Raw genomic sequence first — 18,996 nt, forward strand, 5'->3', positions numbered from 1 at the left:
CACTTCCAGGAATAATTCCTGGGTTCTTCACAGAGGGCTACAATTTTACAGAACCAGCTTACACCAGAGTCAGGGGCATTTGAAGTTACTGCCATCAGAGACTCCATTTTTCCAGCATTCCAAACAAAGAGAGCCAAGCTTCCAGGCTTCTCTACTCAGCAAGCCTCACTTTTCAAAAAATTGTTTTACTGGTAGTGAGAGGGCCCTCTTTATTCACCTGGAGCACTGCTGACAGAGACCAAACGAGCCTAGTCGTGTGAGGAGGCACAAAACAGTGATGTCGGTGGAACAAGAACAACTCCCGAAGAGAGAGAAGGCATATGCTCAAGGCATTGGCATGAGCAGAGCAACAGCTACAGATGCTACCCTCCATCGTAGGGGGTGCAGTGGGGGTGTGCAGTGATTTCTCGGAGTTGGGGAATTCAGTGGGGAGTTATGAGAGTGGCCTGCATTGGATGGGGGTACTCGAAGGTCTGGAATTCCATGACCTTAGTGGAAACTGAGAGTAAAGGCTTTTCTTTATTATTATTATTATTATTTTTAAAGATTTTATTTATTTACTTGACAGATCACAAGTAGGCAGAGAGGCAGGCAGAGAGAGAAGGAGGGGAAGCAGGCTCCCTACTGAGCAGAGAGCCTGATGCGGGGCTCAATCCCAAGACCCTGGGATCATGACCTGAGCCGAAGGCAGAGGCTTAACCCACTGAGCCACCCAGGCATCCCTTCTTTATTATTTTTAATTTACACTCACACTTTTGTTGTAGCCTCTTCCTCTGCTACTGTAGAAGCCACGGAGGCAGGGTTTCTGAAGTTTGCTCCGTTACAGCGCTCAGTCCACAGAATAGAAATACTACCCAGGACGTGAATGGACGGTGAAGGCCTTATCTTTCCTGTGGTTCAAATTTTAGGTTAAAAAAGTAGGGGTATCATTTAAAGAAGATGGAAAAATAAGCTAAAGACACCTCCAACAGAAAAAAGAGCGTGACAATGAAAGATGTATGTCTTTTATGGCAATAATCAAATCACCTCAGGAGCAGGAAACTACATTCAAAAAACATCTCCCTGCATCCAGGCCTGATAATAAACCATCAAGCAAAGCATAAGCAAATCCTGCAACTAGGAGAAAGGCAAAATAAAAAATGAGCCAGGGAAAATTTGCATGCAACGGGCGTGGGACCTGGAGCCTATCCCTACCTGGAAATCAGTGCAGAGATTCTGAATCTGTGTCCAAGAACATACTTGGGAGTGGAAAGGTGATGGCCTTCCCCCTCCAACTCACTGTTTCTTCATAATCATCTATGTGCTCGAATCCTTGACAGTACTTATGCAGAGCAACTTAATTTTTGCAGTGCTGAGCAGAGAGGCTCTCATCGATGGACTTGTTTCCCACCTGCTTGGGCATCTTCTGCTTCTGTCTGCAGTGGGTGTCGGTGCTGAACAATTTTTGCTCCTAGTTTAACCCTAACTATGTATTTTGATACTAATCAATCACCTGGGAATTTACTAGTACTCTTACGGGTTAACCAGCTTGCTCGCTGTCTTCCACTGCATCAAGGGTCAACTCTTTTACCCACCCATCTTCCTCTGGCCAACGTGGAGAATTTTCAGGTTCGTTCCTTGGCTGTTGCTAACTTCTCTGTTGATTTCTTGTGTGTCAATCACCATTTCAGCTACTAGGAATTATATTAATGTTCACTTAATCACTGTGGGGCTTTTCTCTATAAACAGCCCTAGGATTGAGAGACTTAAGACGTTCCACCTGTATTTTACCATATCTTATCAAACAGTTGCAATTTTTATTTCTTTCCTCCTGTTCCTGGCCTCCACCATCTCACTCAGCCTCCCTGTGCCGACACATGGAGTAGATACAACACCCCAGCACTGGCCACTACAGTTCTAGCGCGAAAGCTCACACCACTGCCCTAACGTCTTTTGCCATCTTCCTTATTTTCTTCACCTCTTACTTTCTGACTCTACTCATCTCTGTTATGAGCATCTCATTGGATAAGAGGTCTTGGTTGTGGGTCTGGGAAGTTGTCATCTATGCAATAGGCCCTACTCACTCCTCTTCACTAATGCTGAGCCGCTCTAAATTGAAAGAGGTGTTAAAGGTAAGGTGCTGGGGCCTAGAGGCTGCCTGAGGCACAGGGTACAACAAGACCCCTGGGCAAAGGGGAGTTTGCATTGACACAACTAATGCCAATAACCAGCACTGCTCTTGACATTCCCCCATGGGATAGTGATACACCATAAATGCTAGCCACATTCTCCTTCAGCCCCCAGCCACCTAACTCTAATCAATCCTCTCTCCATTCTAGAATGCTCCTTTACCTTCCACAGTTGCCAAGTTGGTCTCAACTTTCTCATGACTTACCCGTAACTCTTAGTCCTGTCTACCCCTGGAATCTGACTCCCAGTATATCATACACAAGAGAGCCAAAACCATAATGCCCATAGACCATTTTTATTGTATTCTTTTCATGACTGCCAGTTACTTTCCACATTAATACGAATCCCTTCCCCACAAGAATTTATTGCCCACACCCTGAATGCTCTCCATGCCAAGCCCTCAATCCACTTTTCTAACTTTAGTCAAAAAAAGGTCTTGCCATCTCTCTCTCTGCTGCTTCTGAATCTTTATCCAATGACATAAATTTCCTTGCTTCTCTACCAAACACTGTTTCTTCATTCCTTTAAAACTCAAGTTAAAATGTAACTCTTCTTTCATTTTTGTTCACCATGACACTATACTCTTCCCAGAATAGCAGAATACTTCACAAGTCTGGGTTCACCCTTGAATCTATCCATATATTAATAACCAAATTGGATCAATTGTATATGGTTTCCATTGGCTGGATTCTTGCCCTTCTATTATACTTCAAGTTGGACTGAACTTTAGGAAGACTCCTAGATTGATTCTTAGCTGGTTTTGGACATATAACCCAAGTGTCAGCTGAGAACTCCTCTTACTTTGTAAAATCTGTGTTACATTGGCTTAAATTTTCTATTCTCTTCTATCTGTGCTCTGTCACATTCCAAAGCCCTTTTAAAATGGATAAGAATATGAGAACCTCCTAGTCCTCAATTGAAAATCACCTATAGGACTTCCCTGTTCTCTAGAAGCCCTGTTCAGCCTCCTTAACCCCACAGATTTCTCTCATACCCTTTTCCTTGCAAGACTCAGTCCTACCTTCTCCCCACGACATCTCTTTCATCATTTCTCTCCTCTGCACCCTCACCCACTAGCAACAAAGTATCTTGGCAACAGCCAACTCTCGGGCCTTTGACCCTCAACCTCCAACTGCTCCAGACACACATCAAGGTGTTTTTCCCTAAAGGCAGCTTCAACTCTGAAGGCATTCTGGTGCCAGAGTTTTTGCCTTTTATATAAATTGGACATGGCTGATGAACTGAACTTCTGGTTCTCTCATTAGAAGCCTGAAACACCTTCTGAGAGAAAACCATCCTACAAGAGAAACAATGTCAAGCTAGACTGTGAATGAAAGACTTAGGCCCTGGAAGGGAATGGAAATTCTCATCTGCTCTTGGTCTGTCATTCCAATTTGTCTCCTGGTCAAGCCATCCCTTGAATTCGTATTTGCAAAGTAGAAGTACCATCGGAAAGAACACTTTCCCTAGAGACTCTGTGCAGTTCGGCATACCTCAGCAGCACAGCTACTGTTGCCCAGAGAGGGCAGTGAAGTCTGTTTTACCACTTCACCACAGCATCTGTGAGGACTTGGCATTTCCCAAGCTCCAAGGATTCAACTCTGGTAGAAGGTGGGTGGAACGTGGCGGGTGCAGTAATATCTGGGGAGCACAATCATAACCCAGTGAAGTGGGACTGAGAAGGAAAAAGGAAAATAAGAGGTAGATGTCAGCCTTGTGTTATCAGACAGGATACCTCCAGGAATACTTAGGAAGCTGGTCTGGGGGTGAATTGCAAGGATTTGGGATCCCAGTGGGAATGGTGGGACAAGAGCTGGTAGAATTTGAATTACTGCCATTGGTCAATTGTAGTATCCATATCTTGCATGCTGTAAAATCTCAGAAAGCTGGAAAAAAAAAAAAAAAAAACCAAAACTGTAATCTCCATATAGGTATAGAGAACAGGAGACGGGGGGGAAAAACTTCCCCTCAAGTATCACATATATAGACATTCTTCCAGAAGTGGTTAAATATTTGTCATACTCTGTCTTCTTTTGTATAAAGTGCAACAGAAAACTTATTCTGGATATACATAAGGTATTAGGGGTAGCTGAAGGGATCCAGAAATCAAAAAAATAGTAAGATATAAACTTAAAAAATAATAGGATAGAAATAATAACTATCCCTTATATTTGTGGCACCTAATAATTTACGAAGAGCTTTCACATACATTTTATCATTTCCAACCAAAAAGACAAGGCAAGGTCATCCAATCCAACTCAGCTGGAAAAGAGACCTTAAAAAGTCAGTGAATTACCTAAATTCATACTGCTGGTTAATACCAGACCTAAGAATCAAAGGAAAAGAAAAGGAAACCAAGGGATAAATTTTAAAGAAGCGAAGAGTTTTGATTTGGGTAAAGATGGTTAGCACTTAACCAGGGAAATACTTTATAAAGAATAACAGTGATGTTTGGACCAAGAATAAGGAAAATTCTCTTTCAGAGTTGAAGTTAGCTAGAACTTTTCCAACTTTTAAATAGTCTACCCTATATAATATTCATTTTTTTAAAGATTTTATTTATCTATTTGACAGAGAGAGAGAGAGAGAAGAGAGATCACAAGTAGGCAGAGAGGCAGGCAGAGAGAGGGGGAAGCAGGCTCCCTGCCGAGCAGAGAGCCCAATGTGGGGCTCGATCCCAGGACCCTGAGATCATGACCTGAGCCGAAGGCAGCGGTTTAACCCACTGAGCCACCCAGGCGCCCCTATAATATTCATTTTTTAAAAAAAGATTTTTTCTTTATTTGAGAGCGAGAGAGAGATAACAACAGAGATAGTGAGAAAGCATATGAGCTGAGAGGAGAGGGAGAAGTAGGCTCCCCGCTGAGCAGGAGCCCAATGTGGGGCTTGAACCCAGGATCATGACCTGAGCTGAAGGCAGCCGCTTAACCGACTGAGCCACCCAGGTGCCCTTATATAACGGTCACTATTACCATTCATTAACACACATACATAGAGCATATTTGCCTGATAACTTGCAATAAACAGGGAGTAGAAAAATAAAGAAGGCTGTGACCCTGGTTTTTAGGAGCAGATGTTTAGAAGCCCATGGGTGGTGGTGGTGAGCTCAGGAGGAGCCATGTGGGTACTGCGGCCAGCACCCGTATGCACCCATATACTATGTACACACCAAAACTCTCCACCCTTCACACAATGTCCCATGAGCTGAAGCCTGAAACTCTACTGAATTTGTTGGCGAGTTGCAAGTGTGTTTTGGTCAAGCCTGGTTTCTGTGTGCCCTCCCTGTATAGCTGCATCACCTCCCTGGGGACCGCGCACAGGAGCCAGCCACAGAGTCAGGGAAGATAAGGGTTTGGCACTCAGGGCATTGGGGGTGCCTGTGGGTCAACAGGAGTGAACCTCAGGTGAGGTTCTCCCAGCAACTCAACCCTATTCCACATATTCTTATGTGCCTCTTTTCCATTCTCCTCCCTACCCCGAGTCAGGGAAATCCTGCTTGAATACTCTGGGTGTCATAGGAAAGTAGTGTCCCCCACAGCTGGGGAAATCAAGCACTCACTCAACGCTTTCTCTTTCTCCTATGGCAGAGGTGGCCACACCTATGCCAATGTCCAAACTCTTCTTTTTTTCTCTCTCCAGTGGAGTGCTGGAACTTCTCCTCTGGAGAACCTGACTCTACAAAGACTCTGTCTCCGGTGAGTGTCGACCTAACTTGAGATCCTCGTGCTCCCAAACAGCAGCCGAATGGGGCTGAAGCCAGTTCACAGTCTCCCGCCGGCTCCATAGCCCAAACCGATGTCTGTTTGCCTATTTCCTGAGCCACCGGTGGACAAGCCTCCTCCCAGGTCCCCTGACATATAGTGCTGGATCCCACAACTATCACAGAGTTACTTCTATTTGTGAGTGGATGCTGAATTTTAGTTGTTAAAGGAGGGAGGGGTGTTCTGGGTGGATCAGTCAGTTAAACATCTGACTCTTGATTTCAGGTCAGGTCATGATCTCAGGGTGGTAAGATGGGGCCTGTGTATGGCTCCATGCTGGGTGTGAAGACAGCTTAGGGTTCTCTTTCTCCCTCTGCCCCTCCCACCCTCTAAAAAAATATATATATATTTTTTAAAGAAGCATCTTATGTCCTCGCTCCTTAAAAAAGGAAGGATATCTTATGCCTCCTTGAGTTGATGTCACTCTATCAGCTCCTTGACAATGCAGCTTTCTACACATAAGAAATTCAATTAATGTTAAATGGATGATGAGTAACAACACTGAATTCTATTGAGACAACACAGGAATTGCCTCAGATCTCATTTATTCCATAAATATTTACCATCAACCTACTGTACACTGTTGGGAATATGAAGATGGGCTAGCAGCTGTACCAAGTGGGGCTCCTCCTGGGGGAAAAAAGGGCTCCTCCCTGAGAATTCACACGTGAGTTTTGTCATCCATGTGGGACTGCTTAGATTAACTTTGGTCCTTCTTGCTTCAAGAGAATCTATGGGTCTTCCACAACAGGGCAAGAGATGAAAGGAGCTCAGTAGTAAGTGCCTCTCCCAACCATACCAAGGAATGATCAAGTGCAGAAATCCTATCTTGAAGAACAGGAAATAGCCTGCATTTGCACTCCTTCCCCAACAGAGGGCACCAATGGCCAGATTACAATAGCATTAGGCAATTAGACTTTATAATTTTATACTCCCCTCCACTCAGTGGTCCTCTAAGAGCAAGAAAGGATTGGGAGGGGGAAGTGAAAAAAATTGAACCCGCACTTTCTTCCCTGCTGATATCCAACCTCTGTACTAGACCTAAGATAGGAGAAGAGATGAAGATTTTAATTAGATATGACAGTAATGTTGATTTGGACTCTTTAAAACTTGAAAATGAGAGGAGCCTTGAAACCTGTGGAATCTATAAAGACATCAAGAGGTGAGAAAGGATGATCTGTGGAATATGTTTGGAGGCAGAGGTTGGAGAAAAGCTTGTTTCTTTGGAGCTCAGTCTATTCAATAAATTTGTTACACGAGACTTGAAAGTCAGAAGATGTGAAATACCTCTATATTTTCTTTGAGATTGCTTGTCCTATGTTGTGTAATACATTCCCCATATAAAAAGACCTTGAGATAAATTCCTTGCTCCGAAGGAGCTAAATCAAAGTTCAAGGTAAATGCCTACCTCCTTCCTTTTCTTGCCACCTTGGCTTCCACAACTCCGTCTCCCTGAATCCAGATCGAGCAGCTCTCAACTGTGTCCTGGGCAAAAATCATTTTCTGAGGTATTCTTGACCCAGAGTTCTGCTCTCCTGCCCATTCTGGTGTTTGTGTTTACATTTTGTTCACGGTGCTATTGCTCTGTTAATGGTCCTTATTGATCTTGGATCTCAACTGCAAATTGTGGCAAGTTCTTTCCAGAATTGGTCTTGTGAAAGATAAAGAAAGAACAAGAGAAAACAAAGAAAGTTTGCCAGGGACAATGGAAGAGTAACATCGAAGCAATAAAACAATCATGACATAACTATATTTGCAAACCAATTTTTAAAAACTGTCCAGATTTACTTTTATTCCAGAAATACATATTAAAGGAGAGAGTTTAGGGAACTCTCTCTTGTAAAGCCTAGAGGAGTATCTGCTTACAATCAGTGGAAAGTAAGTTATTCCTCTGACTATTCTTAATGTCAAAATGCTTCCTAACAGGAAGAGAAAAATGCATCTTCTTTGGCCTTTCTAGAAGGAGCTTTAAATGGAATTCTTGAGACACATCCACCATCTATTAGTCATGTCTTAAACTCCCAAAGCAACATTTTTAAAAGATTATTTGTTCTATTTTTAATAAAACTTATAAAATTGATCCTAAGTGTGAATTGACTTTTTGCTAGTTTTAGTGGCAAGGATATAGTTGTATAAGCTATTTTGTAGTGCCAAGTTTCCTCAAAAAAATTTTTTAGAGAAAATATATCAAAAAAACTGGTAAGATAAGAGATAAGTTCCTTATCATGAATTAAGTTTTTCTTTAAATTTTAACCTAAATGATAGATTCTTTAAAAGATATTTTTATTATTAAAAAAAGATATTTTTATTAAAATATGTTAGATGTAAGAAACTGAAACACAGCCACGATACAGTCAAAATGACTGCAAATAATCCCCTACATTCACAAGGAAAATAGATCTCAAATTTTAAGTTTCAAATTAGAAGAAAGATAAGTTTCACAAGCCTTCACTCTTAACATCTAAAGATAGACTGTGTAGGTCGATATTTCTTGAGAATATTGGCAGATTGGTGTTGTCAGTACTTGATGGTTTGAATGAGGCCCACTCCCAGAACTTGGAAATAAGATTATCTTCTAAAGAGTAAATCAAGGAATCAACTTTCCTCCATACTTTCTGCTCTAAATGTAGAAACCTAAGAATTAACCATAAAATGGGTGCCTTGAGCATAACTTTTTAGTCAGTATATAGTTTCAGGGAGGGCTAAGAAATGAGGCAGAAGCAACGCAACCAGCAGAAATACCCAACCACACCACAGAGTTATTCCAGCAACACCATCTGCCACTTGGCATCCATGATGTTAGGGAACAGGCAACAGAACTTGCATCACATCTGCCCTGAGAGCCTCAGATGCCTGTGTGTGACCCAAGATCAGATCTCACCTACACAGCCACCCCTCCCCCCCATCACCCACTTCCTCCTTGCGCGACTGTGGTGGGCACCTCTGCTTACTGAACCTGGATCACACATCCATCACTAGCTGCTGAGTCTGAAAAATGCCATGTTTCGTATTCCAGCCCTCGCTGAAGGCTCACAGGGAGGGAGATGCAGGGGGGTACAGAGTGAGACAAAGCAGACTCTCCAGAACTTTCTTCTACAAATACCTACATTCTATAATTTATAGACCTCACACATCCATTACCAGTTTTCACTAAAAAATAACTGGTGAACTATAGCCAAAAATGTGTTTGTACCTGAAATGGATATAAAAATAAATCATGAACCTTCTCAAGCAATGGATACCAGGAAAAAAAAAATGTATATATGACATCAACAAGGATAACTAAATATGGCTACCTTGACATTTGTTAAAATCAAGGATCCCAAACTCTAATAATTTCAGGACTAGTCATATAAATATGTGAAGTCCATGTAAGACAGTGGTGAGCTTGGCCATCCACACTGTACTGATCCCCACGTCTCTTGTGTTCTCATGTAATGGCGGGGAAGGGGAAGAAGAGATTACTTGCTGTAGTAGATGGGCTTCATTTGCTTTCCTGATCCATTTTATCAAGTCAGTGCTCTTAGCTCCCAGCTGTTGTCACTATCAGCAGCTAATAGCTCACAGGAGCTCCCTTCTTGAAAGAATTGCCAACAAGCCACAGAAACAGCCTTACTCAGGAAACTATTTTCAGCCCACATATTGTAGCCTACAGCCAATGACTGAACGATACAGAGTATAAAAGTCCAAGCCCCTTGAGCCGGACTAACTCTGTGGGACAATTGATACTCAGCAGTCCCTCTAGGCTCCTAGCTTTCCCCCCCCCCCCATCTGCCCAACCCAGCATCCCTCACTCATTTTCTCCTGAGAACCCTCCATCAGTGCATCATTTGAACAAGATGCTGCTCCAGTTTTCTTTCCAGAGAATTAAGGTGAGCTAAGAAACCAGCTAATTTCGATATTGTTGTAGTAGAAAAATAGAAAAGGGCAAAGAAAAAGAAGGCACAAAGAATTAGTAAAGAGAAATATGAGAGCTAACAGTATAAAAAAAATGGGTGTATGTTGAACTCCAAGCCCTAACAGTAAATAATAAACCTTATTTTTGATTGACATATAACATGTTATGAAAATTGACCACACATAAGACCAGAGGAGAAAAATCCAAAAGTTTCAAAATGAAAAGAATATTAACAGCATTATTTGACACAATGCAATAAAGCTAGACATTAATAATTTAAAAATGTTTAAAAGGACATTTTTACATAAATATTGAAAAACATACTAATAAAAGAACTCTTGAGTCAAGAGAGAACACAAACAAGATTTCAAAATTTATTGGTAATAGCTGAAAATATAACATCAAATCTATGAGATGCAACTAAAGCAGTTTTAATGTTGCATGCCTGTAAGAATACAAATGCAAAAGTAAAATTTGTTAATTAAACACCTTACTCAAAAAGCTGTAGAAAGAAAACAAAGCAAGAGGAAATTAATAAAGATAAAAGCAAAAACTGATGGATTTGAAAACTGAAAAGGAATTAAACCAATAAAATCCAAAAATGTTAGTTAAGAACCTTAACGCAATAGACAGATTACTAATTTAATCTAGAAATAAAGGGGAAAACGAAAATTATCCAAAATTATAACAAAAGAGAAGTAACCATTAAAACTTTTAGGGGCACCTGGGTGGTTCAATCAGTTAAGTCTACAACTCTTGGTTTCAGCTGAGGTCACAATCTCAGGGTCCTGAGATCAAGCCTCACCTGGGGCTCCAAGCTCAGGGCAGAGTCTGCTTCAGATTCTCTCTCTTCCTCTCCCTTTATCCCTCCCCCTACTCACATTATCTTGCTAAGATAAATAAATAAATCTTTAAAATAAAAACAGGCAGCACCTGGGTGGCTCAGTGGGTCAAGCCTCTACCTTCCGCTCAGGTCATGATCTCAGGGTCCTAGGATCGAGCCCTGCATCGGGCTCTCTGCTCAGCCGGGAGCTTGCTTCCTCCTCTCTCTGCCTGCCTCTCTGCCTACTTGTGATCTCTGTCTGTCAAATAAATAAATAAAATCTTTAAAAAAATAAAATAAAAGCAGAACTTTTTTTTTAAGATTTTATTTTTTGACAGACAGAGATCACAAGTAGGCAGAGAGGCAGGCAGAGAGAGAGGGGGAAGCAGGCTCCCTGCTGAGTAGAGAGCCCGATGCAGGGCTCGATCTCATGACCTGAGCCGAGGCAGAGGCTTAACCCACTGAGTCACCCAGGCGCCCCAAAAACAGAAGTTTTAAGGAAAATAATGAAATTACTTTGTGAAACTGAGCAAAATCAATTTTTTAATAAAAAGATTTATTTGTTTATTTCAGAGAGAGAGAGAGAGTGCATGCTGGGATGGGGAGGAAAGGACGAGGGGGAGAGAGTCTCAAGCAGACTCCGTGCCGAGTGCAGAGCCTACACAGGGCTCGATGTCGGGATCCTGAGATCGCGACCCTCCAAGACTCGATGCTTAACTGCCTGCACTACCCAGACACCCCGGAACAAATCCATTTTAAAATACAGATGAAACAAATCATTTTCTAAAATAATACAACGCAGGGATTTCCCATTTTTGGCTCCACGTGGAAAGAGCTTGGAAGTTGCCATTCTAGCCCAACAGCAAGTAACTTGCTGAACAGACTGAACCCTGGCAAAGATCACCTGGGCCAGGTGACACGGTTGACCTCATCAGTGGTGTGCCATGTTGATAGCACGGGCGCTTGGTTTGAAGTAATGAGAATGACACTTCCTCTCTGTGGTCTTCCTGCTAGACACACAGTCTAAACATGAGGCAGAACATCAGACAAACCACAAACTGAGGGACATTTTACAAAGTATCTCAGCAGTACTCCTCAAAAGCCCTCAAAAAACTCTAAGAAACCGTGCCAGACCAAAAGAGGCTGAGGCACCGCTATGACTAAATGCAATGTGATATCTTGGGTAAGGTTCCAGAACAGAAAAAGGACACTAAGGAAAAGCTAGTGAAATTTGAATAAACTTCAGAAGTTAGTTAATAGTAACATATCAATGTTAGATCCCGAGTTGTGACAAGTGTGCTGTATTTACCCTAATTAACCATCAGGGAAACCAAGTGTTAGCATTCTTTGCTCGATCCTTGAAACTTTGTAAATCTAAACTATTTAAAATCAAAGTTTATTTTTAAAGAGCAATTCAACTCCTTCATATTTCCAATATTTGGGTTAATTCTTTGTCTCTTGAGAGTGATTCTGGTTTTCTTCCTTGTGTTTCATGTTTTGATTGAAGGAAAGACCTCTTATATAGAGTTTGAGGTAAATAATATTTGTACCTAGAAACAGCATGTTCTAGAGGCGCCTGAGTGTCTCAGTAGTTGAGCATCTGACTTCGGCTCAGGTCATGATTCCAGTGTCCTGGGATGGATCCTCCTGTAGGGCTCCCTGCTCAGTGAGAAGCCTGCTTCTCCCTCTCCTTCTGCCCCACCCCTGCTTGTGTGTATTCTCTCTGTGTGTCAAATAGATAAATAATCTTGAAGAAGGAAGAAAGGAAGGAAGGAAGGATGGATGGAAGGAAGAAACAGCAATATTCTCTCTTCTGCCAGGGTGCAAGTATGGTGGCTGACGTGTCCTCCTGCCTTTTCTACCCTAGGATACCCTTTCCATACATCCCTTCCCTCCTTGGAGGAGGTTGTTCCTCCATAGGTTTCAGACTCTTCAATCACCCGATGTCTTTAGCTCTCTTATGGGTTCAAGAAAATTTATGACTTTGTCATTTATCCAGCTCTTTCTCATTGATAGATGGGAGCATATTCTTTTCAGCTTCCTACATCCTAGGTGTGAGAAAAAACTCCAGAGATTTCTCTCTAACTTTGTACACTACAATCAAGCATGCATCTGGGAGGAATGAAATGGATGAAAGTGATTAGAATCATATATTTTAAAACAAGAGATTCTGAAGGCTTGAAAAGAATCACAGAATCTTACCACTACAAGGAATATATTAGCAACCATCTATCCTAGATAAAATCTTCAGGCCATGTCCTGTTTTGTTAAAATTAAAATTTTACTCCTCACATCCTCTCCAGAATCCTCTAGTTAAAAATCACTATGTTTCCTGCACATCCCTATCAATCAAAAAATATCTATCGTACTTTTCTTTTGGCTGAAATGAAAAGGCATAGCAAATGAAAAGTTACAACACTGAGAATGTTTTCAAACTCTTCATAAACATCTTTGCTGATTCTGGTTACACCACTATATGGAATCTTCATTAGAAAATAGTTAGAAAACAATTTATTATTCCAAACACTCACCAAATAAGTATTTTTCTTCAGTATATGTGCCTTTCAGAGAAAAGCGTTTCTTATAGTGAATTCTTTATACTGACATGACACACCAGTGTGGTAGTCACAAGGATGGGGATAGATAACATGGACGAGAGTAGGAGGTCAGGCCTATCTCTTTTTGAAAGAGGGATATAATAAAACAGAACATACCGTCTAAGGACTCATCATGTCTAAGCCAAATGTGGTAAGCACCCACAGCCAGAGAACTGAGGTGATGAAACAAATTCAGATTAAATGTCTCTAGTCTCTTATCAGAAGCGGAAATCCCCATGAAGAAATCAGGAACATCTGCAAGCTAAGACCTGAAAGACATGACCCATCTTCTTTTTTTGTAATTCTCATATGCTGGGGAGAAAAATCCTGCAATGATACTGATGACTGGTAAGATAGAACCTTGTAGAAGTGTTCCCTAAACTCTCCTTAATATAAGAATCATCTGGCTTCTTATTAAAAATACAGATTCCTGGGAACATTCCAGATTAACAAATCAGGATCTCCAGAAAAGGTTCCACAAAATATGTGCTTTCAACCAAGATCTATGGGATTCCTTGGATCAGAATTATTTGGGAAACACAGCCAGAACACAGTCTCTTCAAAAACTCTTTTGCCTTGGGGTGCTTGGGTGGCTCAGTCAGTTAAGCATTTCCCTTCGGCTCAGGTCATGATCCAAGGGTCCTGGGATTGAGCCCCACATGGGGCTCCCTGCTCAGCAGGAGTCCGCTTCTCCCTCTCTCACTCCCCCTGCTTGTGTTCCCTCTTTTGCTGTGTTTCTCTCTGTCAAATTAATAAATAAAATCTTAAAAAACAAAACAAAAAAACCTCTTTGCTTTCAACAGCATTTTTGTATTACTAGCTCATCATTTCTGATGATCAAGGCCTGAAGCTCCTGATGCTTAACACTAAAATATTAAAAATCAGGAGCTACCTGTGTGCTTGTTAAACTATAATTTCCTTTCTGGAGATACAAACAGAAGAAACTCAATGTTGAATTCACTTTATGCTAAATTCAAGTGAAGAACCAGTAGGTAGCAAGCTAACCAAAGTGTTTTATTTTTGCCTGAATAATTTCCTTTAGAGAATTATTCAAGGACAAGAGATAACCTTTTTTAAACAAATTATTCCCATCCATGTAAAATTATATGAGCAGGAATAAATCAAAATTTATCCACAAACCTATGACTGAGAGTGGAATCATTGTTCCAAACCTCTTGAGAGTATGTCTCAGACTGAACTAGGTCGAGAGCCTCTTGGTGAACTATCTGGAGCTACATACTTCAGTGGAAAGATATTTGTTTTACATGAAAGGAGTTTCTAATGAGGGAGCTTTGTCTTTTGTAGTAAAGATGAAAGGCATTGAAGCTTGGTTTTAATTTGGGGGAAAAGGATGAAAACACGGCAGAGACCTGTTTTGTTTTGCTTTTTAAGTTTTTATTTACTGCAGAGAGTTCTTGGAATTCTCCTACAAACTACCTCCTGATCTCGTATTGTTGATTCTCAGGCAGTGGGTTTGTTTTGTTTTTGGCAGTGTTTCTTAATGTTTGGCTCAAGATTCTTGGAGTCAGAAGTGCTTGAAGTTAAGTGTTTAAAGTGCTAATTCCTAGGCATCCTTGGACTAACAGAATTCATATGTTAAATGTGGAATCCAGAACGCTACATTTTTAAAGGTCTTCCAAATTATTTAGATGAACATTGACATTGGAAAAATCAGTGCCCTAGAGTATGGGTCCATGATGTTTTCTGGAAAAGGCCAATACTGAGTCTTCTTATTTTACTTTTAAACTACTTTTTTGAGGTATGATTAATATGTAAAAAGCTGTACATATTTAATGTACACAGTTGTAGGAGTTTGGTGGTAAGTACAAACCCATGAAACCATCACCATCATTAAGATCATAAATATATTCACAACCTCCCACAGTTTCTTCCAGCCCCCTTTATTATTATGACCATTGTTGTTTCAGTGTGGTAAAAAACTTTTCAGGGAAGGTCTATCCTGTGAGCATATTTTGAGTCTACAATACAGTATTGGTAGCTATAGGCCCTGTGCTGTCCAGTAAATTGCCAGAACTTATTTCTCTTGCAAAACTGGAACTTTGTGCCTTTGGCCATTACTTCCCCCATTTCCCTGCCCAGCCCCTGGCAGCCACTTTTCTACTCACAGTTTCTGGGAAATTTGATTATTTTAGATTCTACTTATAAATGATACCATACAGTGTTTGTCTTTCTGTATCTGGTGATTTCATGCAGCATAATGTCCTCTAGGTCTGTCCATGTTGTCACAAATGATAGGATTTCCTTCTTTTTCAAGGCCGAATATCCCATTTTGTGTATATATCACTTTTTCTTTAGCCATTCATCTGTCAGTGGGCACAGGTGGTTTCCCTCTCCTGGCTCTTGTGAATAGTGCTGCAAGGAATATACAAGTACAGATCCTGGTTCTAATTCCTTTGGATAAATACTGACAAGTGGGATTCCTGGATCATCTGGTTCTTCTGTTTTTCACTTTGGAGGAGATAATGTGATTTTAGTGTGCATTTAGCTCGAGAGATAAACAAAACTATACTTTTATCCAGAATGTTTTTGTGCTGTCTACTTTTTTTTTAAGATTATATTTATTTGACAGAGATCCCAAGTAGACAGAGAGGTAGGCAGAGAGAGAGGGGGAAGCAGGCTACCTGCTGAGCAGAGATCCCGATGCGGGGCTCGATCCCAGGACCCTGAGATCATGACCTGAGCCTAAGGAAGAGGCTTAACCCACTTAGCCACCCAGGTGCCCTTGTGCTGTCTACTTTTAAAAGAAACTTAATAATTCTAATTGCATTTTTAATAAGAAAACTTAGAAACTCCAGTCATAATTAAGTGCTCCTTTTATTTGTAGCTTATTTAGAAATTGCCTCTGATTTTTGGAGCTCTGGGGACAAATTATAATACTCCCCATTGAAATCTCTACCAGTCGTCTTTTGGCTTAATGTTTTTTGACCCGATTCTTTCAACATTAAGGGAGAGAAAGATGAATGTACTCTTATGTTTACAAAACTTATTTCGTACCAAATTTCTACAATTTTCTAGAACCAGTATCTGAACTTTAGTATCAGCTTTATTTTTATTTTATACCAAAATATTGCTATGTCCAGGAGGCGTAAGTTTCTTTTTAAATGTACACTTTCATCAAAGGCATTCTTAGATAGCACAGGTTCCCAGCATCACACCTCTCTTTCTGCCTTTACTATGCTCATGGCCTACTTCCCACAACCACCACACAAATTCACGCACACTCACACCGACACACACTGCACATCCTCTTTTTCCACAGACACCTCAATATTGTTGCCTGGGCTTTGCTCATTTACTAATCAGGTGTTTGCCTTGGAGAAAATCTAAGGGATTATAACAGAGAAATAGGAAGAGAATTGAAAGGAGTGGAGAAAGCGTTGTTTTGGGATCGTCATGAAATGCACTGACTGCATGAAATGAACTGTGTAAATCTTTGTCTCCGAGATCTTGAAAGAATTGATGGCACGGATGTGTTGATACAGGCTTTGAGAGCAAGGAGAGATCTTTGAGTCCTCTAGTACAAAGCCCTCTGCAGAGAAAGAAAAAATACTAGGAGTAGAGAGTAGGTGATTTAATTCAGGAATTTAAGTAGCTGGTAGGGAGATGAGAATTAGAAACTATATTTCAATTATGATGTCGGTTTTTTTCTATTCACACACCCTTAACAGAGTGTACTCGTCCTAACCCATATGAGACAAGAATGCTATTTCCAGACCCCGTCTTCCAGGATCATTATCAGCACGATAAGAGTAGCTGTGTATTCACCACTGCCCAGGGTTCAGGGGAACTAGCTATATTCAGAAAGCACAAGGAAAGGAACTATGATTAGTGTATGCTGATTAATTTGGATTTGTTTCATAAATATACCAGGAGTAAACTAAATAGTAAACAGTATTGCTTATCCCATAACCAGGCCTCACAGAGTGCTGGTATGTTAGTGCAAAGCAATTCTAGGGACCTCAAATTTTTGGTCCTATTCAGCAGTGACATCTTTGTTCCCTAGCTCAGTGTTCTGATATGATGTTGACTCAGCTAATCTCCAAACTTAATACTCTTGTTTTTACTAATAATAGGTTTCCCCTCCTTTTCTCTGTGCATATGACCAATACCAACTCCCTTAGAAAAATGACAGTTGAGGCGCCTGGGTGGCTCAGCGGGTTAAGCTTCTGCCTTCAGCTCGGGTCATGATCCCAGGGTCCTGGGATCGAGCCCCGCACCGGGCTCTCTGCTCAGCGGGGAGCCTGCTTCCCCCTCTCTCTCTGCCTGCCTCTCTGCCTACTTGTGATCTCTCTCTGTCAAATAAATCTTTAAAAAAAAAAAAAAAAGAAAAATGACAGTCACTTTTTAATAGGGAACAACCCACACATGACAGAGCACTTGTGCCCACTTCCAAGGCCATGACTTAACCCCCCAGATTTGGCTCTTTTAGGTCAGATGCTCATCCTTGTTTCAATCAGTCATGGGCTAGGGTTGTGGCATAAAACATGGCTTCATGTAACCTAAAGATTCTTCAGTGGAAACCATGGGTATAGCAGCCCTATGGTTTCCAAAAAGGTCATTGTAGCCACAAGCCCTTCACATGGCCCAGCTTATGAGGAAAGAAGCTTTAAAAAAATACACAATGAATTAATACATAATACGTATGTACAGTACACATAAAGCAGAGTTTTCTGACTGCATTGAATGTACACAGCAGTCCCACCCGAAACCATGCTACATGATGACAAAGGAGGGAGCATAAACCCTCACAGACAAAGAGAAAGGAAGAAAAGACAAGAACAAGATTTTGTAAGCAAGAAAGCAGACGTTTGGTCACTGACTCAGCATTACTGAGAAAGTCAAATCCTAAACTGAAAATATGGAAAACCAAGAAGCAAACCAATTTACACCATGTAACCCATGAAAGAAATGAAGGCACCAGGCACCTCTGGAAGTGGGAGCGGAAATGGAGTAAAAACAGGAGGTATTGCTGAAGTCTGTTAAGAGAGTAATGGCATCCCCAGTTCCTCTGCCTGCCCTGGCAAAGCCTGAGGCTTATTCTCTAGGGAGGCTGGAACAGAGGACACAGGAAGTGGGGGGACTGGCAGAACTTAGAGTACCCTACTGAAAAGTGTCTTCTGCCAGGACTCAGGATAGAGAATGCCAAGAATGCCAGCAGCTGAATTATACCTTTCAGGCAGGAGATTAGGAACAGTTTCCTGGGGAAGTCAACTACTAGGGGCTCCCTAAACAAATGTCAAGCCAGATCACCCAGCAGTGAATCCCACCTTCAACTCATGCCAGCTGTGCACAGAGCCTTCCATCAGCCTTTTGGTGCCATATTCTTTAATAAATAGAGGATATGAACAGTCTTGAATTAAATAGCATCTCCAGCTAGTTGAAGAAATCTTCTAATAGGAAAGGCGGAGAAATAACAGTAACATGGGGGAAACAAAAATTTGAAAGGACTTTGTGGTGAACCTCCCTTAGTAAATCCCTGTTCTTTGTGGCCACCCCCTTTGCAAGGGGGTTATTGCTTCTTCTCTCATCAAGGGGGTGCATTTCTCTACCCCCTTGAATCTGGGAAGGCTGGTGAAGTACTTTGAGAGTGTGTCAAGGGAGCCTCAAGGCCTCTGCTCTTGCCCTCTTAGAACCCAGGAACTGCCCAAGTCAACCCACAGAATCATGAGAAATAGTAAATGGAATTGTTTTAAACCACCAACTTTGACACGTGTTCACTTTAAGACT

The 18,996-nt window shown here is 41.3% G+C and overlaps 1 protein-coding gene across 1 annotated transcript in view; it reads left to right on the plus strand.

The window, feature by feature from the left end:
* The first annotated feature begins 277 nt into the window (after positions 1 to 277).
* Positions 278 to 18,996, plus strand: part of LOC111151914 (taste 2 receptor member 16) — an 82,037-nt gene continuing 63,318 nt past the window's right edge. The window contains 5 exon segments of the mRNA XM_022510123.1: positions 278 to 374; positions 1,233 to 1,359; positions 1,361 to 1,515; positions 1,518 to 1,836; positions 1,838 to 2,116. Coding sequence (XP_022365831.1) covers positions 278 to 374; positions 1,233 to 1,359; positions 1,361 to 1,515; positions 1,518 to 1,836; positions 1,838 to 2,116 — 977 coding nt within the window.

Source organism: Enhydra lutris, unplaced genomic scaffold, assembly GCF_002288905.1.
Source record: "Enhydra lutris kenyoni isolate GAN:26980312 unplaced genomic scaffold, ASM228890v2 scaffoldscaffold27, whole genome shotgun sequence".
NCBI classification, from domain to species: Eukaryota; Metazoa; Chordata; class Mammalia; order Carnivora; family Mustelidae; genus Enhydra; species Enhydra lutris.